At 45.6% G+C, this 21,514-nt stretch overlaps 1 protein-coding gene across 40 annotated transcripts in view; it reads left to right on the forward strand.

Annotated features, from left to right (window-relative positions):
• The window catches only part of LOC114795444 (ankyrin-3-like), a 60,490-nt gene that overhangs the window by 9,645 nt on the left and 29,331 nt on the right, over positions 1-21,514 (forward strand). For 9 of the 40 annotated variants that reach the window (XM_028988743.1, XM_028988715.1, XM_028988717.1 and 6 more), the window contains exons 1-18: positions 9,016-9,254; positions 9,340-9,381; positions 12,659-12,760; positions 13,096-13,194; positions 14,071-14,169; positions 14,395-14,493; positions 14,588-14,773; positions 15,163-15,186; positions 17,029-17,127; positions 17,470-17,568; positions 17,667-17,765; positions 17,858-18,055; positions 18,432-18,530; positions 18,766-18,864; positions 19,215-19,313; positions 19,427-19,624; positions 20,235-20,333; positions 20,530-20,628. In XM_028988743.1, coding sequence (XP_028844576.1) covers positions 9,147-9,254; positions 9,340-9,381; positions 12,659-12,760; positions 13,096-13,194; positions 14,071-14,169; positions 14,395-14,493; positions 14,588-14,773; positions 15,163-15,186; positions 17,029-17,127; positions 17,470-17,568; positions 17,667-17,765; positions 17,858-18,055; positions 18,432-18,530; positions 18,766-18,864; positions 19,215-19,313; positions 19,427-19,624; positions 20,235-20,333; positions 20,530-20,628 — 1,947 coding nt within the window. In that variant the 5' untranslated portion in view covers positions 9,016-9,146. Of the gene's footprint in view, positions 1-1,962; positions 3,013-9,014; positions 9,255-9,339; positions 9,382-12,459; positions 12,513-12,658; positions 12,761-13,095; positions 13,195-14,070; positions 14,170-14,394; positions 14,494-14,587; positions 14,774-15,162; positions 15,187-17,028; positions 17,128-17,469; positions 17,569-17,666; positions 17,766-17,857; positions 18,056-18,431; positions 18,531-18,765; positions 18,865-19,214; positions 19,314-19,426; positions 19,625-20,234; positions 20,334-20,529; positions 20,629-21,514 lie in introns of those variants that run through there. The other 31 variants (XM_028988726.1, XM_028988716.1, XM_028988718.1 and 28 more) reach the window with 14 other exon arrangements.

Below are 21,514 nucleotides of genomic sequence, written 5' to 3' on the forward strand. Positions count from 1 at the left end.
AACCTTTCACTAACCTAACCTTTCACCAAAACCTGACAGACAGATCGCACCCCTCCCTTTAACCTCTGACCTTTTCCCAAAGGGCATTTTTTTCGTTAGGACAAGCTGTGCAGCATGTTCGTCAGTAAAAACCCGCAAATTGTTCTCTAATACCGACAACATTCGGCCAGAACTTTTAAAACCGTGAGGTCAGCAGCTGTGAGAGGCGGGTGACCCCATATCCCTGCTTCAGACACTGGAAGCACCCCGAAACGTGTTCGTTCCACAGAGTTCCTCACATTGCCTCTGATTAGTCTAATTAAGTGTGTCAGCGTCTGGCTGGAATGTGAACATTATCGGATTAACTATGAGCTTAAAAGGAGGAGGATAAAGGAAGTGATTTGGGAAGCATTTGCTGGGACTTGCCGGTTCAAATGTCGGCTTTGTGGAATCTTGGAATGTCCTCCTTATGTAAGATCACCTGCTGGTTACACTTTCTCTTGCTCTAAATTATACAGAAATATTATACCGAGATTGGAAGGCGCGTGAGCATGATCTTAACATTCAAAATTCCAGACGGTGAAATTGGTTTTTCCAAACGACCATCCGCTACATATTACCGGTGGACGATGATTTTTATAAAAACTCTGTAGATCAGAGGCTATTTATTAAGAGATTTTCAGAAGGGGTTTGAGCAGAAGCTGCAGAGCCGCCAGGTGGCGCCAGAGGCTGTGACACGGTTCAGCAGCATCATGGAGACAAAGGAATAAAAATGAAATTAGATGAATGTGATGAAATACTCCAGAAAATGCCGGGATCTAGCAGCAGGAACCATGCCGATCATGTTCCTTTATTAACATCAGCATCGTCCACCCATCAGGAAACAGGGACAAATCTAAATTTGAGGAGGTCATTTGGTGAACCTAATGCCCTTCACAATTAAAAATGTTGTTTAAGGGTTTTATTCAGCTTGATATATGTTGATATATATTACTGAAAGTGGTTCTTTAGCACAACACACACTGCAATGTCTCAGCATTTAACCCCGCATCACCCTTAATGCGCAGCGTGTAGCCATGAAAGCGGAGTGTGGGGACGGTACCTTGATAAAGGGGTCCTCAGTGGCACCTCGGTGATTTCATTAACAAGTCAGGTTTCTTACCTGCTAGGCCACCACTGCTGGCAACTTTGATCCATTCAGAAATCATCAAAACAAGATTCTTCATCTTCCAGAAAATTCAAGCAAATCCATCCATACAGACAATTCTGTTCTATCACAGATATGTTTTATAATAATTCGTTTTATATTGAAATGTCATTGATCGAGGATGAAAGATGAAGCCAGAATGCACCAGTCAGTGTGTGTGTGTGTGTGTGTGTGTGTGAGTGAGAGGACCTGCAGAACCTGTGGGTGTTCTTCTTAGAACCAGTGTATGGTAGATTATGAGAGTTATGATGTTTTTACTGAGAAATTGTTCTATTCTTGTTTGTTGACATCCTGTAAGTCCACCAGACTGTGAACATTGACCCTGAAAATAAGTGTCCAGCAGTGCAGTGAGCGACAGATCCACTACTTTGTGATCTTCGCTCCTGCTGCCACCCTGAACGCTACTATTGGTCTGCATCTGGCAACAAAACAGAAAAGTGACACTCAGCAGTAGCTTATGGGGCCGGCGCTCCACCCAGCATGGGGGTCACTGTCACTGTGAGTGGAAATAAACAATTTCACGCCTGTGTGTCGTTGTGGCAGGTGCCCTTGGTCTTTTCAGTCATTGTGTACATGAGCTCTCTGATCCTAGAGAGCACACACACACACACACACGCGCACACACACACAAACTGAAGGAGAGAAGGAATAAAACAGACAGGCAATTTCTCAGACGGCTCCATCTCAGGACCCACATTCAGGTGGACAGAGAAAAACATGGCTGCTGCATTTCATTGACACCAGCCAGTCAGCCATTGTTAACACACACACACACACACACACACACAAATAAAGAATGGTGGTGTTTGTGAAACAATCAACTTCTTTTTCAGTAGAAATGAGAGCAGCTCCTCCTGATAAAGATCTGGGATGATGAGGATGATGAGGATAATGGACGCTGTGTTTGCTGGCTGCCGGGGACAAAAGTAAATAAATGGACCATTAATGTGGGCGGAGCTTTTGTCCGTTCCTCAGCTCTGCAGACCCCAGAACCGAGGAGCGAGATGTAATCTCCACAAAATCGCACCTCCCCCACCACGTCCCGTCACCAGGCACTCCCAACTGGTGGGGGTAGCATATAGGAACACACACACATGTCCCTCCCTCTTGCCAGCTCACACTATACTCATTCTCACATTCATTCTTCCTCTGCTGCTGTTGACACACAAATAAACACACACACATATATACACAATCATAGACCCACACACTCATACACAATCATACACACACACACAATCATATGTACACACAGACACATACACAATCATACACACACAGACACGTACACTGAAGGTAGGCACAGGTAGGACCTGTGAGTGGATGGGCAGAAAGAAAACGTGGTTTCCGTAGTAACCGGGTCTCTCCTCCCTCCTCCTCCCCCTCCTCCTGCTTCCGCGTCTGGTGATGCTGGTGTCACCATCCAGCTCTCCCTCCTCCTTCCCTCTCTCCTCCTTCTCTCCTGTCCTCCTCTTCTGTCCTCCCCTCCCGTCTCCACGAGGCACTGTGAGATCAGGACATCTTCTCTCATCATTTTGCTCCTCTTCTTTTCCTCTGGCGGTCTGTATGAAGATCTGTGGATTTCTAGCAGCTCGCCTGCTCCTCTCTGAAGACGGACAGCCTTCCTTTCTTCATTCCTTTGGGCATCTACTGGGTCACCTGACAGGCTGGAATAACAGGATTTCTCCCGGCTTTGGGAATTGTGCGCTATGGCTCATGCTGCGTCCCAGCTGAAGAAGAACAAGGATGTGGATGTGAATGCCATCGAGGATGAGAAGGAGAGGAAGAGGAAGAGCAGGAAACACTCACGTGAACAAAAGAAAAAGGTAGCAGGCAGCACTGGAGCATGACTGTGGCTCTCTCACTCACACACACACACACACACACACACACACAGCTGTGTGTGTCCGCTCTTTTTTGGACATGGCAGGATGCTGTGTGTTCAACAGTGTACGTGTGTCTGTGTGTTTCATAATGCATATGAATGTGATTTATTGATATGTGTGCTGCCCAGTGTTCAGTAATGAAGGGGGGGAACATCAGCTCAGCTGCTGTATGAAGGAGTCAACGTTCTGCTGAGGTTCTTGTGATCCTGACACTGAACACAGTTCAGTGTTGTGTGGAATATATTTATCTGCCACTGTGTGTGTGTGTGTGTGTGTGTGTGTTTATTATCTCTGGGTTTTTGAATGTGATGGACTCAGGTTTCATGTTTGCTCTGGATGGATGGATGGTGCATTGATTGTTCTGTAGATGGGAGATGTAGAGAGCAGGGAGAGCAGGAACACCAGAGCTTCAGACACTGCTGCTGAACAACACAGGTGTAGAGACCCTTTGTGAAGGAAAACTGTATTGTCTCTCTCTATCTCTCTCTATCTCTTACACACACACAGATACACACAAAGAGAGGCTTCATACTCTGCACTCAAGCATGTCATTGTTAATTGGATTAATACTGGTAGCATCACGCACGCACACATTGAGATCATGTGTTTGGAAACACCATTTACCATTTACAGGAAGAACAGAGTAGAAGTCTATGGGCTCTACAAATGGCCCATTTAGAATAAATTACCAAACTAACAAACAAACCAGGACAATAAAACTGTTATACACCGTGTAGAATATGAATATTATGTAATGTAATGTAACATAACTCAATGGAGTGAAAAATAACATCCACACAGAGTAACAGCATAACACAACATAACATAACGTAACACAACATCACACAACATAACGTAACACAACGTAGCACAACATAACACAACACAAAATAATGTAACACAACATAACACAACATAACATAACATAACGTAACATAACGCAACACTTAACTCAATACAGTCAAAAATACTGTAAGTGTAACACAATGTAACATAAAGCAATGCAACAAAACGTAACTGTAAGAGCCAATATAGGGTTAATGGTGTCATTCACTTGGGGTCCACTAGGTGCCAGTAATGTCTGTAGGTGGGAACTCACAACCAGGTGGCAGGTGTTGTTGGGTGGACCATTACACTCTTTTAACCACTTTTAAAATCATTATCGTTCCCACTGACGATCACACTCTTCTGCCACCATAATCGTAATTGCTAAGTTTGAGTTTGTGGACAATAATTTTAGTTGTATTTCGACAGAGATTGGACACTTTGTGCAACAATAAATACTTTACCTAAATAAGAAGATCATTAATGATGCACTGCGCTTATTAAACTCACCTATAGTAACACAACAAAATGTAATGTAATGTAACGTAACACTGCCCAGAGATCTGTCACCCCTGCCAATCTTTATAACATACACAGCACAAACCTCAGGTAAGACTGTCATTTGTTAATGTATGGGGTGGTAGTAGCCTGGTGTGTAACCTGAAGACCATAAAGTCACAGGTTCAAAATCCACTTACTACCATTGTGTCACAAAACTCTCCCTGTAACTACTGATTGTAAGTCGTTCTGAATTATATAATTTTTCCTATCACAACTTTCATGTTTTTTTCATGTTGTTTGTGGAATTTGATCTCCTGGTTTATCAGAACAAAGACCAGCCCACCAGTGTGGCACCCCACAGCCACAGAGGCTGGAGCTCCAGTCTGGAGATTGATTCTGATGAATCAATAGTAATCAGCGGTGTGGTCTGACCTGAACAAATGGAGATGGCGTCTTCCTGCCTCCCTCTCTCCTGCTCTATACATCCCAACCATCATCTGTTCTGTCCCTCTTCTTCTTCATCCCCTGTGATTAACGTTCCTGTTCGTACCACTTTGCTCCTCACTGTTATTGATGAGTGAAGCGTTTTAGGAGGGCAGAGGGAGGCTTGTGTTCCACCATAAAAATGCTCCTCCATCTTCCTTCTACAATGGACCATTCAGCCGGGACCTTTTGTCATTGTCAGAGTCATGAAGTTGCCTGGTGCAGTTCTACGCCCTGATGTTCTGCCAGGAACAAACTGGACCATCTGCCAGGTGTCTAAGCTTCAACTGTCTTCAAATGACTGGACTCTTTGACAATGGGGTCTTTAGTCTTCTTCCCAGCTCTGCACCTTAAGAACCGGGCGGCATGTTCCATGTAGAACCAAAACTCTACATCTAGCTCCATATAGGGATATGCAGACCCCATGTCCCATTTGGTGAGAGTGGGAGAAGAGGCCGTGTATGAAGCAGCAGCAACGTTACAGCATATCCAGTGCAACCGTCTTATTAAAGCACTGATGAGATTAAAGAAGATGGAATGGACAGGTCATTGCGTAGGGTCGACATTACGGAACCCGTCTGGTGTAAGAGTCTAGGGGCTGGTGTGTGTGAGCTGTGAGCTGAGTGAAATCCCAGAGGTCAGAGTCACTTGTTGTCATTGCAGGGTATGTTGGGACAACTCTGCTGCTGATGAACATCCCTGGAGGTTCCTCAGCTCCTGTTCCATCCTGGATCATCAATCAGGGGTTCACTGGTTGAAAGGATGGTTGTACGGCATTTCAGACTGACTAAAATTTCATCTTCAGTTTTCAGCTTGGTACTGAACTTGGTGGAGGTATTGGTTGCACTGGATGTAATTAAATATTTGTTGCACATTTGCATATTTAATCTTGATCTTATGGAAGGTGTTTTAAAAACATATGAAACTGGTTATTTACAGTCAATTATGCTGCAATAATGTATCAGTAAACATAGATATAATGTATCACCTTTTTTTCAGAGAAAGCTCTGTAACTGTAGTAACATGGTGCCAGACCAGCAGGTCAGTTGTAGAAGTAGCTTCTTAAAATAAAATATCATTGAACTGCAATATGTTAAGCTATAAAGATAGATAGATAGATAGATAGATAGATAGATAGATAGAGAGAGAGAGCCTCTGCATGCCCTCACAAGCTTCTCTGATTTCAATGGTTTAATAATTGTGATGGTCTTAATGGCCTGGTTTGGGCTCTTTGTTATGTTGTTCTTCGTATGTGAACTGAACACAATCTATTGAACTGCGTGCGTGTGTGTGTATGCACGTGTTTGTGTCACAGAGGGGGTGTGCAGACAGATGGCCTTTTCCTCTGCTCTTGTCTGCTCTTATGTCTCTGCCAAATGCTGATCAGAAAATAAAAATCTGTGTAATTCAGCCCTCAGTACCCATTTACACCTCTTACATACACACACACACACACACACACACACACACAGATTCATTCATTTCTGTAACTTTAAATACAGCATTTTGTTTCTAAAAACATAGGTATTCATTTTATTTTATCTCTTATAGATTCTCATTGATGTAAAATAAATAAATATCAAATAAATATCAAAACCACCTTAATAAATGGTTATGTGTGTGTGAATGTGTGCATGCATGTGCATCATATGGAATGTGGTCCTTGTGTGTGATTTAGTCAGATTGGTCCTAAAATTCCAGATGTGAAATGAGCACAAACACACACAGCTATGTTTCTGTCTGACAAGGACTCACATTTTAGTGCCACAGAGTGTAATAAGACCCAGGAGATGCAGTGATGACATCCAGGTGTGCCATCTGTGTGGTGTGTGTGTGTGTATGTGTGTGTGTGTGTGTGTGTGTGTGTGTACGGGGGGGGGTTGGGGGGGGAGGCTCTACTTTCCCCATAGTCAGCTGGCGCTGAAAGAGGAAACTGGCTGATCGCCTTGATCACTACAACCCCACGTTCCAGAAAACTGTCCAATCAGCTTTATTCTGGCCCAGTGACACTGGACATTCGCCCAATAAACTGCAGCTGTCCATTTCTGTTCTCTGTTCTATCAGCTGTACTACAGCAGGTGAAGAGCACTGAGCCTGCTCCATGCTGGCTGCTCTGCCATGTTCCTATAAATCGGTTAAGTTGTCTTAACATCATCGGTAATTAAGAACTTTGAGCACAAAATTTGAATTCAAGTAATTAAAAAAAAAATGTGAAAGAGCTGGATTTTTTTTTTATTCTTCATGTTGAAAATATGAGCCATTAATGTTTAATGTTGCTTAGATCTGAGATGGTTTTGCGTTTATGAAGCTGCTGGTCCTATCGGTGTAAAAATAACACCAGTGTGACATCCCTGGAATACTGAGAGCTGGAGAGATTCACAACAATTCACAGGCAGCAAGGGCTGGTTGGACAACGAAGGTCTTGTGCTTTTGTGGTATCTCTATTCTGCGTCTCCTGCCATCCAGTAGTTCTGCTCCCTGCTTTCCGTTTGGCAGAATACACCTCAGTTTATATCGCACTTACAATCATACATACAATACTACAACACACACATACACACACACACACACACACACACACACATCCTGAGATGAGCACTGTCCTCTGAAAGCAGGACCTCAATATAAATTTTTTAGTTTGCACTTAGTAAACACCCCAAGCAAAAGTTAAATTCAGCAACATGAAGAACATTGAACTCCGTCTAAAAATAATCACAGCCCAGGAACCTAGACATCATTGGGATTTTGAGAAAAACTATTAATGCAAAGATGTGGTTATCGGGGTATGGGTAGTCTTACATAGTGGATAAAACATGAACGGGGAGACAATATAAAAAAAGGTTTAACATTTATTAAAGACGTACATTAACACTGAATCATACAGACAAAAGCGGTGTGTGTACTCTTTGTAAGGTGTGCCATTGGTGGAGTAAACTTCCTATGGGTTGGGTCTTCAGGTGGATGTGGAGAAATGTTGGGTCGTCAGGTGGATGTGGAGAAATGTTTGGTCGTCAGGTGGAGAAAAGTTGTGTCATCAGGTAGAGGTGGAGAAATGTTCGTTCTTCAGGTGGATGTGGAGAAATGTTGAGTCATCATGTGGATGTGGAGAAATGTTGGGTCTTCAGGTGGAGCTGGAGAAATGTTGGGTCATCAAGTGGAGCTGGAGAAATCTTGTGTCGTCAGATGGAGCTGGAGAAATGTTGTGTTGTCAGGTGGATGTGGAGAAAAGTTGGGTCGTCAGGTGGAGAAATGTTGGGTTGGCAGGTGGAGAAATGTTGGGTTGGCAGGTGGAGAAATGTTGGTTTGGCAGGTGGAGGTGGATAAATTTTGGGTCGGGAGGTGAAAAATGTTGGGGTCGTCAGATGGAGGTGGTAGGGTGGGTAGTAGCCCATGGGTAACACACTCGCCTATGAACCAGAAGACCCAGGTTCAAATTTTACCTACTATCATTGTGTCCCTGAGCAAGACACTTAACCCTAAGTTGCTCCAGGGGGGGACTGTCCCTGTAACTACTGATTGTAAGTCGCTCTGGATAAGGGCGTCTGATAAATGCTGTAAATGTAAATTTAAATGTAGGTGGGTCGTCAGGTGGAGGTGGAGAAATTTTGGGTCGTAAGGTGGATGTGGAGAATTGTTGGGTCATCAGGTGGATGTGGAGAATTGTTGGGACGTCAGGTGGATGTGGAGAATTGTTGGGACGTCATGTGGATGTGGAGAATTGTTGGGACGTCATGTGGAGGTAGAGAAATTTTGGGTCGGGAGGTGGAGAATTGTTGGGTCGTCAGGTGGAGGTGGAGAAATTAGGATTTCCACAATACAGGGACCCTGTTTGTTGATGGATTATGAGATGGATCCAGCAGGACAGACAGGGAGGCAGGAGATGGAGGTCAGACTGGGGTTTGTGTTTGTGCTGGGAGGGGGGTCCTTTGTGACCCTAATACCAGAGGAAAATGCCCCATAATCCCTCACTAGGCTGCTGTTACTGTGACTACACGCTTTTTTTTTTTTTTTGCGAGAAAAAGAGCTGATAAGCAGACTGGCAAATGAGGGGGGGGCGTGTTTGTGTAGAGTGGAGGGTAAATGAAGGAGGGTCGCTGTGGAGATTTGTGGGGCATTGTGAAGGTTTGTTGTATATTGTTTGTGGGGTTTTGTAGAGGTTGGTGTTATATTGTGAAGGTTTGTTTAGGTTTGTGGGGCATTGTGGAGGTTTGTGGAGTATTCTGAAGTGTGGTGGAGTGCTATGGAGTGACCTGAGTGTGAGTTGGATGGAGACGGGACAAACAGGTGCAGTCAGGAAAAGCAGAACGTCCCTGCAGGAGGTCAACAGAGTCCTGCCACACCGGCACTTTTCTCTCGTCCTGTCCTCTCGTCACGTGAGCCAGTGGCACCTTCCTGCTGCTGTCCGTCCCCTCGGCTGAGCGGATTATTCACAGGTTGGGTTTCACTCCTCATCTGCAGGACAACATGGCTGTGGAAGAGGGACCTGACTTCCTTTCTCCAGTGAGTATCTTCTTCTGATGGTCTCTGGAGGGCTGATTCTGGAGGGCTGACCTGGGAAAGGTCATAAACCTTGTATTCTGACAGTTTAATCTTTGAAGAGTAGATCTGATGGAGTTAGAGGGGTCAGGATCAGAGGGTGAAAGCTTCATTTGGATCTTCTGAGGAAGACATGGAGCTGTTGGAGATCCCTGATTATCAAGAGGACCACAGACAGGGTTTCTCAGTGCCGTAACAAGGGATAGTAGTCAGAGCCTTGTTTGACTGTTGGCTGATGGCTGCTTTAGGACTGTACACACACACACACACACACGCACACACACACACACATGCAACGCTTCTATTTAAAAAACATGTTCTGTGTTCCACCGTGAGGTTCAGGAAAGTACCGTGCAGTGTTTTTTGTGCACGGACATTTTGAGATGACAGGCTGTAATCTGAGCTCGGACTCATCTGCAGCGCTGCGTCTGGAGAACCTGGCTCTTCAAGCCCAGTTTAAATGGTTCTGCTTCCCGGAACAAAGCAGAACCCAGAGGCAGGTGGATAATGGTGATAATGAGGAGGGTCAGCAGCGCGGCGGGGGCGATTTACTGGATTCATGACACCCGGTGAAGCTTTATATTGGGGGGGAGGGGTTGATTGCACACACACAAAAAGACACGCTTTTGTCTGTCTGTATGTGTGTGTGTGCACGTTTGTGGAGAGGATTTGGGGGCACCACTTATTTTTGCAGCAGTTTAGTGTGTCAGGATGGGGGTGGAGGCTCTCTGTGGGGGTCAGGCCGTAAACAGAATAACACACACCCCTACACACCCGAACCCACGTGTGTGAGCAGTTATACACGTTGGTGAATTCAGTTTGTTTGCGTGTGTATGTGTGTGTATATGCTCGTGTGTTTGTGTGCATGTGAGTGTATGTTTTTGTGTTTGTCAGTGTATGTGTGAGTATCTCTGTGGTGTGTGTGTGCGCGATGTAATAGGTGTAATGTTGGTCAGCCTGCCTCAGCAGAATTATTATCACACACAGATCTGTGCTGGAGAATACCAGAAACTGTAGACAGCCACCAGTGTGCGTGTGTGTGTGTGTGTGTGTGTGTGTGTGTGCGCGCACATGCGCTGTGGTTCTCTGCAGGTCTCAGTGATTGGGTTGCTCTGGTCACGTGATCGGTTCTGCTGCAGCACTGCTGCTCTCTGTTGATGGGGCATCATCTCTGACGCATCTTTGAGCTGACAGAGACACGGAACGCCGGGTTCTCCTCCAGTCTCCATTCGGTCTGTGGTATTTTAAGGAACATTCAGAGGTTCCACTGGAGAATACAGAGCAGCTTCTGTACTCTTCCTCATTTGCTCTGGTGCCCTTTATATTAGAGTTCCAGCTTCTTGTTAGCGCTTCTACAGACCTGAAGTAAAAGTGCTATACAGTCAAGGTAAAAAAAAACAAAAAAAAACACGGAATCTGCGATCCTCCCTCCATATCTTCCTCCTGTTCTTCCATCTCTCCGACCCTCCTTCCGTACCTCCATCTGTCCCTCCCTCTGTCCATCCATATCTCCCTCTCCATCCGTCCATCCCTCTGTAACTCCCCTTTTCCTTCTATCTGTCCCTTTCTCCATCCCTCCATCCCTCTGTACTTCCTTCCCTCTGAACCTCCCTTTGTCCTTCTATCTGTCCCTTTCTCCATCCCTCCATCCCTGTGTGCTTCCTTCCCTCTGAACCTCCCTTTGTCCTTCTATCTGTCCCTTTCTCCGTCCCTCCATCCCTCTGCATCTCCTTACCACTCCGTACCATCCCTTGTCCCTTTTTCTGTAATCTCTGTTTTTTTGGTTGATATTGATATCAATATTGATACTTGTTACTGGGGGCTGATAACTGATATTTGGAATTAATATTAATTTTCAATCCAAATGAACATTTCTTTAAGAATTTAGAATTTTACAAATGCTCAAATGGTCACTGTTTATATTGCAGTTGGAAAGGCAATAAAAATAAAGCACAAATTACAAATTTAATGCCATATAAACGTTTTGCTTAATTACATAAATTAACTACATTCAAACATTCACATAATTTAGTAACATTCAAATTAGCAGTAAGAGACTCCATATTGTTTTTAGCTAATGTTACATATAGGGCAGTGGTGGCCTAGTGGGTAAGGGAGTGGACCTGTAATAAAAAGGTTGCCAGTTCCCGAACCGCCAAGGTGCAACTGAGGTGCCACTGAGCAAAGTACCGTCCCCACACACTGCCTGTAGACATAAAATGAGCCGAAACCGTGTCCCGGTCCCAAACCTTCAAAGTGTCTGAGTTACTTTACTTATATGCTGGACACTTTTTCGACAAGACGTCCGACGACAGGTCAGGTGCTGCTATGGCAGGACGGAGGTAAGGATGACCCCCAAAAAGACTGAAATAGTACAGAGAATTACTTCATATCGCTGATCAACAAAATAAAAGGCTGATATAGATAATCAACAAAATGCAGTGGGCCATAATCAGCCAGATCGATGGTTGGTCAATCACTGACGTTCACACACATACACACACATACACACACTCACACGCACACACACACACACACACACACACACACACACACACAGACACACTCAGTGTAAAGGAGGTTAAGAGGACAACCAGTGGTGAGCTCTGAACCAGTTTGCTGTACTGGTTTTTACTGGAATCGAAATTTAGAACAGTGCTGCTCCTCATAATTGGAAAGGAAAGATCCCCCCAAGGCCCACACCCACCAGCTCCACCTTCAACCAAGCTGCTGGATGGAGGTGTCTGCTGCAGCGTTCTGCTGCACACTCACTTGTGTCAACTGTAATGTTCCCAAAAACAACTAGAACAAGCATCTACAGTGTGACAGGACTACAACCACGCACTCACACACACACACACACACACATACACACACATTTTTGTGGACAGAGGATGCTGTTGATGCTGAGCTGCTGGGGGTAGTGCAGAGAACAGGTCTGCAGAGAATGTGGGTATAGGGGTGGAGTTTTCTGAGGAGGAAGAGACGTTCGGACTAGGTGTTGACTGCTCTGAAGCTCCTGTGAAGAGGGTGGTGAGAAGTGGTCTGTGGTGTTTGGAGATGCTGCTGCTCCCAGCTGTGGGTGTCTGAGCTATGTAAGATGATGTTGGCTTTTGAGGTACAGCTCAGGACAACTATGTTAGATCTTTCTCAGTCTTTTGTGCTCCTGTAGTCGTGCATGTAAAAATCATGTGGGTTTCACTGAGCAACTGACCTTTGAGCGCTTATGTTTCCTTTACAGTCCGACAGCAATGCCAGCTATCTGCGAGCAGCCAGAGCAGGGAACCTGGAGAAGGTTCTGGATTACATCAAGAGTGGGGTGGACATCAACATCTGTAACCAGGTGACTCAGCCAAGCATCTTCACATATAATGTGTTATAGTTTAGTAGAACTGTGAAGACAGAGCCAGAAAAAAAATAGTTAGGAGATCATCATGCATTCAAAACTTAATAAAAAGTAATGATATGTGTGTTGCTGTTATTCACTAACAGAATAGAAAGAAAGAAATCTTTCTGTCTAGTAACTATCTTCTATAAATGCAAGACTAGAGCATGCATCCATTTAAATGTTCACCCATTTATATTCTATTAATGTAATATTAATCTAAAATAAATGTTCCATTAGATCTGAGAGGACAGCATATGAATACATGTATTTTTTGGTGTATGTTTGTTCAGAATGGACTGAATGCACTGCACCTTGCGTCCAAAGAGGGTCACGTGGAGGTGGTGGCAGAGCTCCTCAAACAGGGTGCTGATGTAGACGCAGCTACAAAGGTGCATCTCAACATCTCCTCAACACGTCCTGCAAACAGTGTTAATGCTACAAAACACACAGCTATCTTACTTACCTGCACAAACTGCTATCCGGCACTGAGAATGCAACTTGGATTTCTCTGGTGTGTTTGGGTAGTGGGTGATCATCCAGGAACCTGGTGCTACATGTAACATTTGAAAAAGTTACATACTGACATAAAGTGCACGGCAAAGACAAACTGGGCCAACATGGGACACAGTCAGTGCAAGAAAAACATTTAAGGCAAACAATACACGTAGACAGTGCTAAACTAGACAAATCAATGATGAAGGAGCAAATTAAAATGAGTGCAAATACCGCTGTGCAAAAGGGAACAGTACAGTAATAGATAATATTCTCTAAACGTAAAAAAAAGAGTTCCTTTTTTCTCAGAGGAAAGTCCACGAGGTGGTGTCTGTTCAGGTGTCTGATGGCCTGTGGGATGAAGCTGTTGCACAGCCTAGCATTGAGGACCCGAATGCTTCGGTACCTTTTTCCGGATGGCAGGAGGGTGAAGAGTGCGTGTGAGGGGTGTCCTTCAGAATGCTGATGGCTTTCTGGATGCAGCATGTTTGGTTAATGTCCATCATGGAGGGAAGAGATGATCTTCTTAGCTGTCCCCACTATAATAACATGGTCTCATTTCTATAGTCAGTATGATGAAATATTTGGTTGTAATATATTTGAAAGGTGTATTTCTGTTTGTATACATGTGTGATCTTGCTGGACAGCCGGTCAGCTGCGTTTATGGCGGTAGATTTATCTGCTGAAGGGGGCGGGGCGGGCCGCAGGAATGGAATGCTGGGTTTAGTTTTGGTGTCCCGGAGATTCATGTGGGACGTGTCTCACTAATCCAGAAAGGAAACACCGCGCTGCACATCGCCTCGCTGGCCGGCCAGTCGGAAGTGGTGAGAGAGCTGGTGACCAACGGAGCCAACGTCAACGCACAGAGCCAGGTACTCTCTCTCCCTGACACACACACACACACACTGTTCACATAGCAGAGGGGTCATGTCAAACCGACAAAGTTTATTTTAGTCACACGAGCTCCTGACACATGACCAGGCTGGCGCTGCCCGGGCTTGAGGTCGTGAGGTGAAGGTGGTTTAGGTTGGCGGACATGGTTGGAACGTGCTCCGATTTACTGAGGCGTGTATTCGTGTTTCACATCTGCGCTTCAGAATGGCTTCACCCCTCTGTACATGGCGGCGCAGGAGAACCACCTGGAGGTGGTGCACTTCCTGCTACAGCACAGCTCCAGCCAAAGCATTGCCACAGAGGTCAGCAGAGGTCACTCACACACACACACACACCCTGTACCTACACACAGGACCATGCTGACCACCCTTCCCCTGTGTGTGTGTGTGTGTACAGGATGGTTTTACCCCACTAGCGGTGGCGTTGCAGCAGGGTCACGACCAAGTTGTGTCTCTGCTGCTGGAAAATGACACGAAGGGTAAAGTGCGTTTGCCCGCGCTGCACATCGCGGCACGAAAAGACGACACGAAATCAGCGGCGCTGCTGCTGCAGAACGACCACAACGCCGACGTGGAGTCCAAGGTTAGTCCCTGCCCCTCCTCCAGGAATCTGTGCCAGACACCCAAGGATCTGTGGGTCGGAAGTCCCCATAATTCCACACACATCCAGAAACTGGAGCCACCTCACACTCATCAGCTCTTCACTGCAGAGGTCAGATGTTTACTCTGGAAGGAACTAGGAACAAAAAAAGAGGCCGCGCCGCGTCAAAATGCACTTCCACACCGGACAGAACAGTTTTTACCCATGAGTCTTAGAGTTAGACCACAGTACACCACCAAAACACAACCATGCATGGACCTAGAAGCCTAATTTAACACATGATGTGATTGTGTGGGTGTGGGTGTGTGTGTGGGTGTGGGTGTGGGTGTGTGCACTAACTGGCGTTCTCTCCTCTCCTCACTGGTGCATAGATGATGGTCAATAGAACAACAGAGGTATTGGTCCACCACAGCCTCTCTCGGCATCTGTCCCCTGACCCTCCTTTTCCTCATGCTCCTCCTCTTGCTCTTCCTCTTGCGCTGTCGTGCTGCAGCCCCGCCCCTGCTGTCTCCCCCATCTGGTGTTCTGCATTGCTTCTTTCTTCACCCCATCTCCTTCCTGATAAAGAGACAGGTCTTCAGTAGAAGACCAGCAGCATGTCTCGCTAATTCCACACAGGACCAAAGATTTCTGCAGCTGTGGGCTGTGGCTTCAAAGCACAGGAATTTGATTGGCCGATTACTAGAGACACGATTGGACGGGTTTCTGAGAAAGATCTGGAATTAATGTTTTTTTCTGTAGATCAGTTGTTTTATGAAGAAAGTCTCACGTTCTCTGCAGACGGAGGAGACTGATGTGTGTCTCGTAATTATGAGGGCCATCCTGATCTGTTTCGGGTGAAGGGTCCCGAAGAAGCCCAAGCAGCTGCAGAGATGGTGTGAACCTGAGCCTGGTGCATGGACCTGTAGCCTCCGGAGGGCGCTGCAGTGATCAGTGCTGGATGCAGTGTTGCCAACACGCACGCATTTACCGTACTATTTTCACATTTACAGCTGTTTTCTGACACGACTCATGGTGGATGGACAGAATTTGTAAAGAATATGTAATAAACCTCTTTTTGATGTGCTTAAAAAAATGAAAGAACACAGCCTGTCAAAAACAAGCCACCAATGGGATATACATGAGCAAATAGTCAGGATTCCATGAAGGAATTGACATGACGGAGATGACCTTCTCATGACCTTCACAAGCCATGGTTGTGGGAAAACAACTTTAACAACTGGCCTGTAGAGGCAGCGTTATGATCTGAGATTCTGGTCACCTCAGAGTCCCCGTTGACAGTCTTTCTGATGGGCTGGAGACTTTCTGCAAGATTGTAGAAGTTTATTAAAACAAGCGAATGCTGCTGTAAACAAATTTCGAAGACTTTCCATCTGAATCCTTGGAAAGCCTTTAAAATGCGCATGTTAATAGACATCAGTGGTCTGAAGATCAGAGAAATGGCGATGGGTGATTGGTGGTTCTTGATGGGTTCTCCTGGGAGAGCAGCTGACATGTCTAGCCAAGTTGGCAACAGTGGGTGACCAGCACACATAGAAGATGCTGAGAACCATCAACTAACAAGCATGGCCATTGAAGCAGCTCCACCCAAAACATTATAAACCTAATGGAACCAGTTTCACTTACATCTGAATGAAAGAAAAGTCTATAACAAACGTGGAAGACAGAATGCAGAACATAGAACCCGCAGAAAACATGACATGAACGCCGACCAGCCAAATCTGGACATGGAGGGGAAATTCAGGCGCCGCTGTGTTGGAATGTTTGTGTTTGACACCCTGATCTATCCTGTGGTTTATAATCCCAATAATTCTAAACAAAGTGAGTGGGAGAACACACACACACACACACACACACACGCTCACAGGTGGATGTGAGGGGTCCACTTGCTTTGTGCTGGATTATTGAATAACTGAGATGGAGGTCCCACCGCCGGGTTGACTTCATCTGGCTTTGACTGCTGTGTTTAACAGTATATCAATCATGTGAAATCATATTTCATATCTGTCTTTCATACCTTTCAGCTGGGATGAATTTGGGGAGCGTGGTTTTCTGACCTCTGAAATGTATGATTTGTCCTCATGTGTCCCTGATTTAACTCCATCAGGCCAGATTTAGTGTAATGATGGATATGGGAAACAAAGATATTTATGAACAATATGAAATTTATAATGGATGAAAGGGATTTCATAAGATTTCGCTGTTCTGATGTGCGTGTACGTGTCTCCACCCCTCAGAGTGGCTTCACTCCCCTCCACATCGCTGCTCACTATGGAAACATCAACGTGGCAACGCTGCTGCTGAACCGAGGCGCCGCTGTGGACTTCATGGCGCGGGTGAGGGCACGACGCCACCTGCAGGCCAGCAGCCGCGCTGCAGTAATGCAGGCTGGAGAGGAGAGAGTGTGTGTGGGTGTGTGTGGGAGGGTCAGAGCCGTGCTCTAATTTCAGGAAATATGATAGAAAGATGTGAAGAAGCTGCAACAATGCAGGACCTCGTGCCACTTCTCCAGGCTTATGTAATAAATGAGATCAAATGGTATGCTGATGTCATGGAATAAGTGTGTGTGTGTGTGTGTGTGTGTGTGTGTGTGTATATCTGCCATATGCCGCTGCAGGTGACAGGCTGAGTGCTGCTCTCGTTTATTCATCCCTCTCTCCGTCTGGTCTATGTTGCAGAACGACATCACGCCCCTGCACGTGGCGGCCAAGCGGGGGAACAGTAACATGGTGAAGCTGCTGTTAGACCGGGGCGCCAAGATCGAGGCGAAGACCAAGGTGAGTGCAGCCATGCTGAGTCCGCTCTGCAGGTGGACCCAGTCTGGAGAGGCCCAGCTCAGGACAAGTTTTAAAGAGCACCATACGCTTCATTTCAGGACGGCCTGACACCGTTGCACTGTGGAGCGAGGAGCGGCCATGAGCAGGTGATGGAGATGCTCCTGGACCGTGGAGCCCCCATCTTGTCCAAGACAAAGGTGCTCCTCACCCTCATTATGCCTCATAGTGAACCTGCCAGTGTGTGTGTAAATCCGACTCCTGACGTTCTTCTTTATCTTGGTATCTTCAGAACGGACTGTCCCCGCTGCACATGGCAACACAGGGCGACCACCTCAACTGCGTCCAACTGCTGATGCAGCACGACGTCCCCGTCGATGATGTCACCAACGATTACCTCACCGCGTTGCATGTTGCTGCCCACTGCGGACATTACAAAGTGGCCAAGGTGATCGTGGACAAGAAGGCCAATCCCAACGCTAAAGCCCTGGTGAGGAAGAGGAGGGATTTGTGTCCTGCTGAAGAGATCAGTTCATGGGCTAAACCTTCACCCTGACCCCTCACCCTCACACTGACCCCTTATCCTGACCCCTCACCCAAATAATCTGATCCGGTAAAAAACATTAATGAATGAATTCTGTGTTCCAGAGGGTGTGGCCCTGATCACCTTCTTATGGTTCCTGTTGTTTCTATTTTCTCTGCTGATCCTCAGTCATTGAAGCGTTTCATCAATACTGTGTGTGTATGTGTGTGTGTAGAATGTTCTGGTTTTTTGGGGCATTGCTCTGATAAACAAGCAGCAGTATCGAACTGTATTTAGAACCTGTGTGTGTGTGTGTGTGTGTGTGTGTGTGTTTTACCTGTAGAATGGTTTTACGCCCCTTCACATTGCCTGTAAGAAGAACCGGGTGAAGGTGATGGAGCTCCTGCTGAAACATGGTGCCTCCATCCAGGCTGTGACAGAGGTACGAGAAACTGTGCACATTTATATTTAGCTATAATGTAAATGTACCTCCGTCATGTGTACTGTTTTATACTGTCCGTACATGTACCCTTGTATTGTGTTTTTATATCTTGCACAGTCACTTTTCTTGAATCTTTGTAGACTTGCTAACAAATCTCGTTGTCCAGGCAACTGTACAATGACAATAAAAGGTTTTGAGTCTTGGGGAACATGAGCTGATCGTTTTTATCCTGCAGTCGGGTCTCACGCCCATCCATGTCGCAGCGTTTATGGGTCATGAGAACATTGTGAAGCAGCTGACGCATCACGGAGCTTCACCCAACACAACAAACGTAGTAAGTGTGTGTGTGTGTGTGTGTGTGTGTGTGTGTGTGTTTGTGCTGCTGTGGCGTGGGTGAGGGTACAGCGCCACCCACATTACTGTGCTGCAGTAACCCAGGCTGGAGCAGAGTGTGTGTGTGTGTGTGTGTGTGTGTGTGTGTTGGGCCAGGGTAGTGTTCTAAGTTCAGGAAATATGATATCAATGTGAAAATATGATATGTGAGTGAATTGAACTGAATAGATATTCTCCTGAATGCCACCACACAAGTAATGATGTCTCAAGAGTCTTATCCGGAGGCGATGGAGCTGCTTAGCAACCCTTTAGACTTGAGTGTAGTGAAATGAGTGTCTGTGTGTGTGGCAGAGAGGTGAGACAGCATTACACATGGCCGCCAGGGCGGGACAGGCCGATGTGGTGAGATTCCTGCTGCAAAATGGAGCTAAAGTGGACATCAAAGCCAAGGTAGGTCCACCTTCTCCTATGTGATGTAGTACCTGTTGCTATGGAAATAAATTAGAGCTGAGCCTTGTCAGGTGGAGGTGTTGATCTGTTCTCCTCTCTCCACCGCTGTCCAGGATGAGCAGACTGCGCTGCACATCTCGAGCCGTCTGGGAAAAGCGGACATTGTGCAGCAGCTCCTGCAGAGAGGAGCCTCCGCCAACGCCTCCACAACGTCGGGCTACACCCCCCTCCACCTCGCCGCGCGGGAGGGACACCACGATGCGGCCACTCTGCTGCTGGAGCAGGGCGCTTTGCTCTCTGCAGCAACCAAGGTCAGCCAATCACAGCGGGCCTGTACAACAGACGGCCAATCAGGTTCCCCCAGTACAGCAATGTATATCATCTTGTCACGTTGGCTGGACATGGCGAGGAAGGAGGACGCATACGCACGACATCACAGGACAGTGGTTTAATACCTAATAAACAGGACAGGGGAACATCACCACACAATGACCTGATGGTGAACAGACACGAACAGGATGGTTTTATACAATGATACACAGGTGATAACAATAAGGACGAACATGAAACTCCGGACCCGGAGTATCCCCTGCCGGACCGGATCATGACACATCTATATCCCTGTAACGTGCAGGGATATATGCACGAAAAAACAAAACACAATTCTACATAAATGACAAGCGAAAAGCAGAAACGCTGTAGGTGTATGTCTGAGAAGAACCTTGCTGGTCTACTGGTCTACGTTTTGAAGCCGGTATCACCACGGCCAGCAGCAGAAAACCCATAATAGACCATTGGTCAGAGCTGCTGTTGGTGAAGAAAAAGTCATGATTTAGATGCGCCAATTCTGGGACTCGAGCCGTCATTCGCCCACACAGACCAGTGGAAATGGCTAGTAATCCGTATCCGTTTGTTTTGCAGAAGGGGTTCACGCCGCTGCATGTGGCTGCTAAGTACGGGCAGCTAGAGGTGGCCAACCTGCTGCTACAAAAAGGAGCTGCAGCTGATGCCACAGGGAAGGTCAGAGGTCACGTTAGTGCACACACACATATTTCTTATTTACTGATCATCTGAATTTTTATTTCTTGTGCTTTATGCTGATCCTACCAATATTCCACAATAATCCTGAATATGTAGTGACTGAATGGGTACGAATCAAGAATTAATCATGTTGTGTGTGTGTGTGTGTGTGTGTGTGTGTGTGTGTGTACTGTAGACTGGACTAACACCGCTGCACGTGGCGGCTCATTATGACAACCAGAGAGTCGCTCTGCTGTTACTGGACCAAGGAGCTTCTCCACATGCAGCTGCTAAGGTACTGAAATGTATGCACATCACACTCTACACACACACAAACACAGGGATACAGAACAGAGGACATGCTTACCTTTGAAGCACCCTAAATGTAAAACCAACAACTGCTCTGGCCGGGCCCATACTGACTCCACAGCTGACCCAGGTTTTTGTAGGTTTTTGATTACTTTTATAAATTATAAATTAATATCCTTAACTTTCAACCATTTTGGCAGTGTTACCCTTATATAGCAGTATTAAACATACTGTCAAACTCCCTTCAATACATTAATTAACATCTTTATAATTGTCCAATATAACATTTATCGTTCTAGATCTTTGAATAACATGAGAAAGTTTATGATTGTTTTGTCTTCTTTCGGTTCATAACCACCACATAATGTGTTTTGTAACTATACATCATTATTTTTAGTTGCCATTTAAACGCGATTGAACAGCCATGAGGGATACCATAGTATAGTCCTAAGGAGGAGGGCACTAGGTTTAGATTATTTTATGAGTAGGTTTTTTATTTTGTATTTTTACTTTAACTTGAGTACATTTGTCAATAAAAAAACTTTACTGTTACTTTGCTACATTGGGCAATACTCAAATTCTTACTTTATTACACCATTTATAAGCTTTATTTTTGCCATCAGTTGACTTTAACACATTCAGATGTAGTAACAATAATCACATGACACTTATAGCATTCGGAAATATTTACCTTAATGGTGCCATTTGCACCAAGTAGACCTCTATGCATTTTACTTTACTTTACTTTACTTTATTTTGGAGACACTTTTATCCAAAGCGAAGTACAGGAGGAAGACACCAGCAATTCTCGTTCGATTTCTATAGATTTTGAGTTTACATTTTCTGTATAAGAAGGCATTAGCGTTATTGTT

This window comes from Denticeps clupeoides, chromosome 8 (genome assembly GCF_900700375.1).
Source record: "Denticeps clupeoides chromosome 8, fDenClu1.1, whole genome shotgun sequence".
Lineage (NCBI taxonomy): Eukaryota > Metazoa > Chordata > Actinopteri > Clupeiformes > Denticipitidae > Denticeps > Denticeps clupeoides.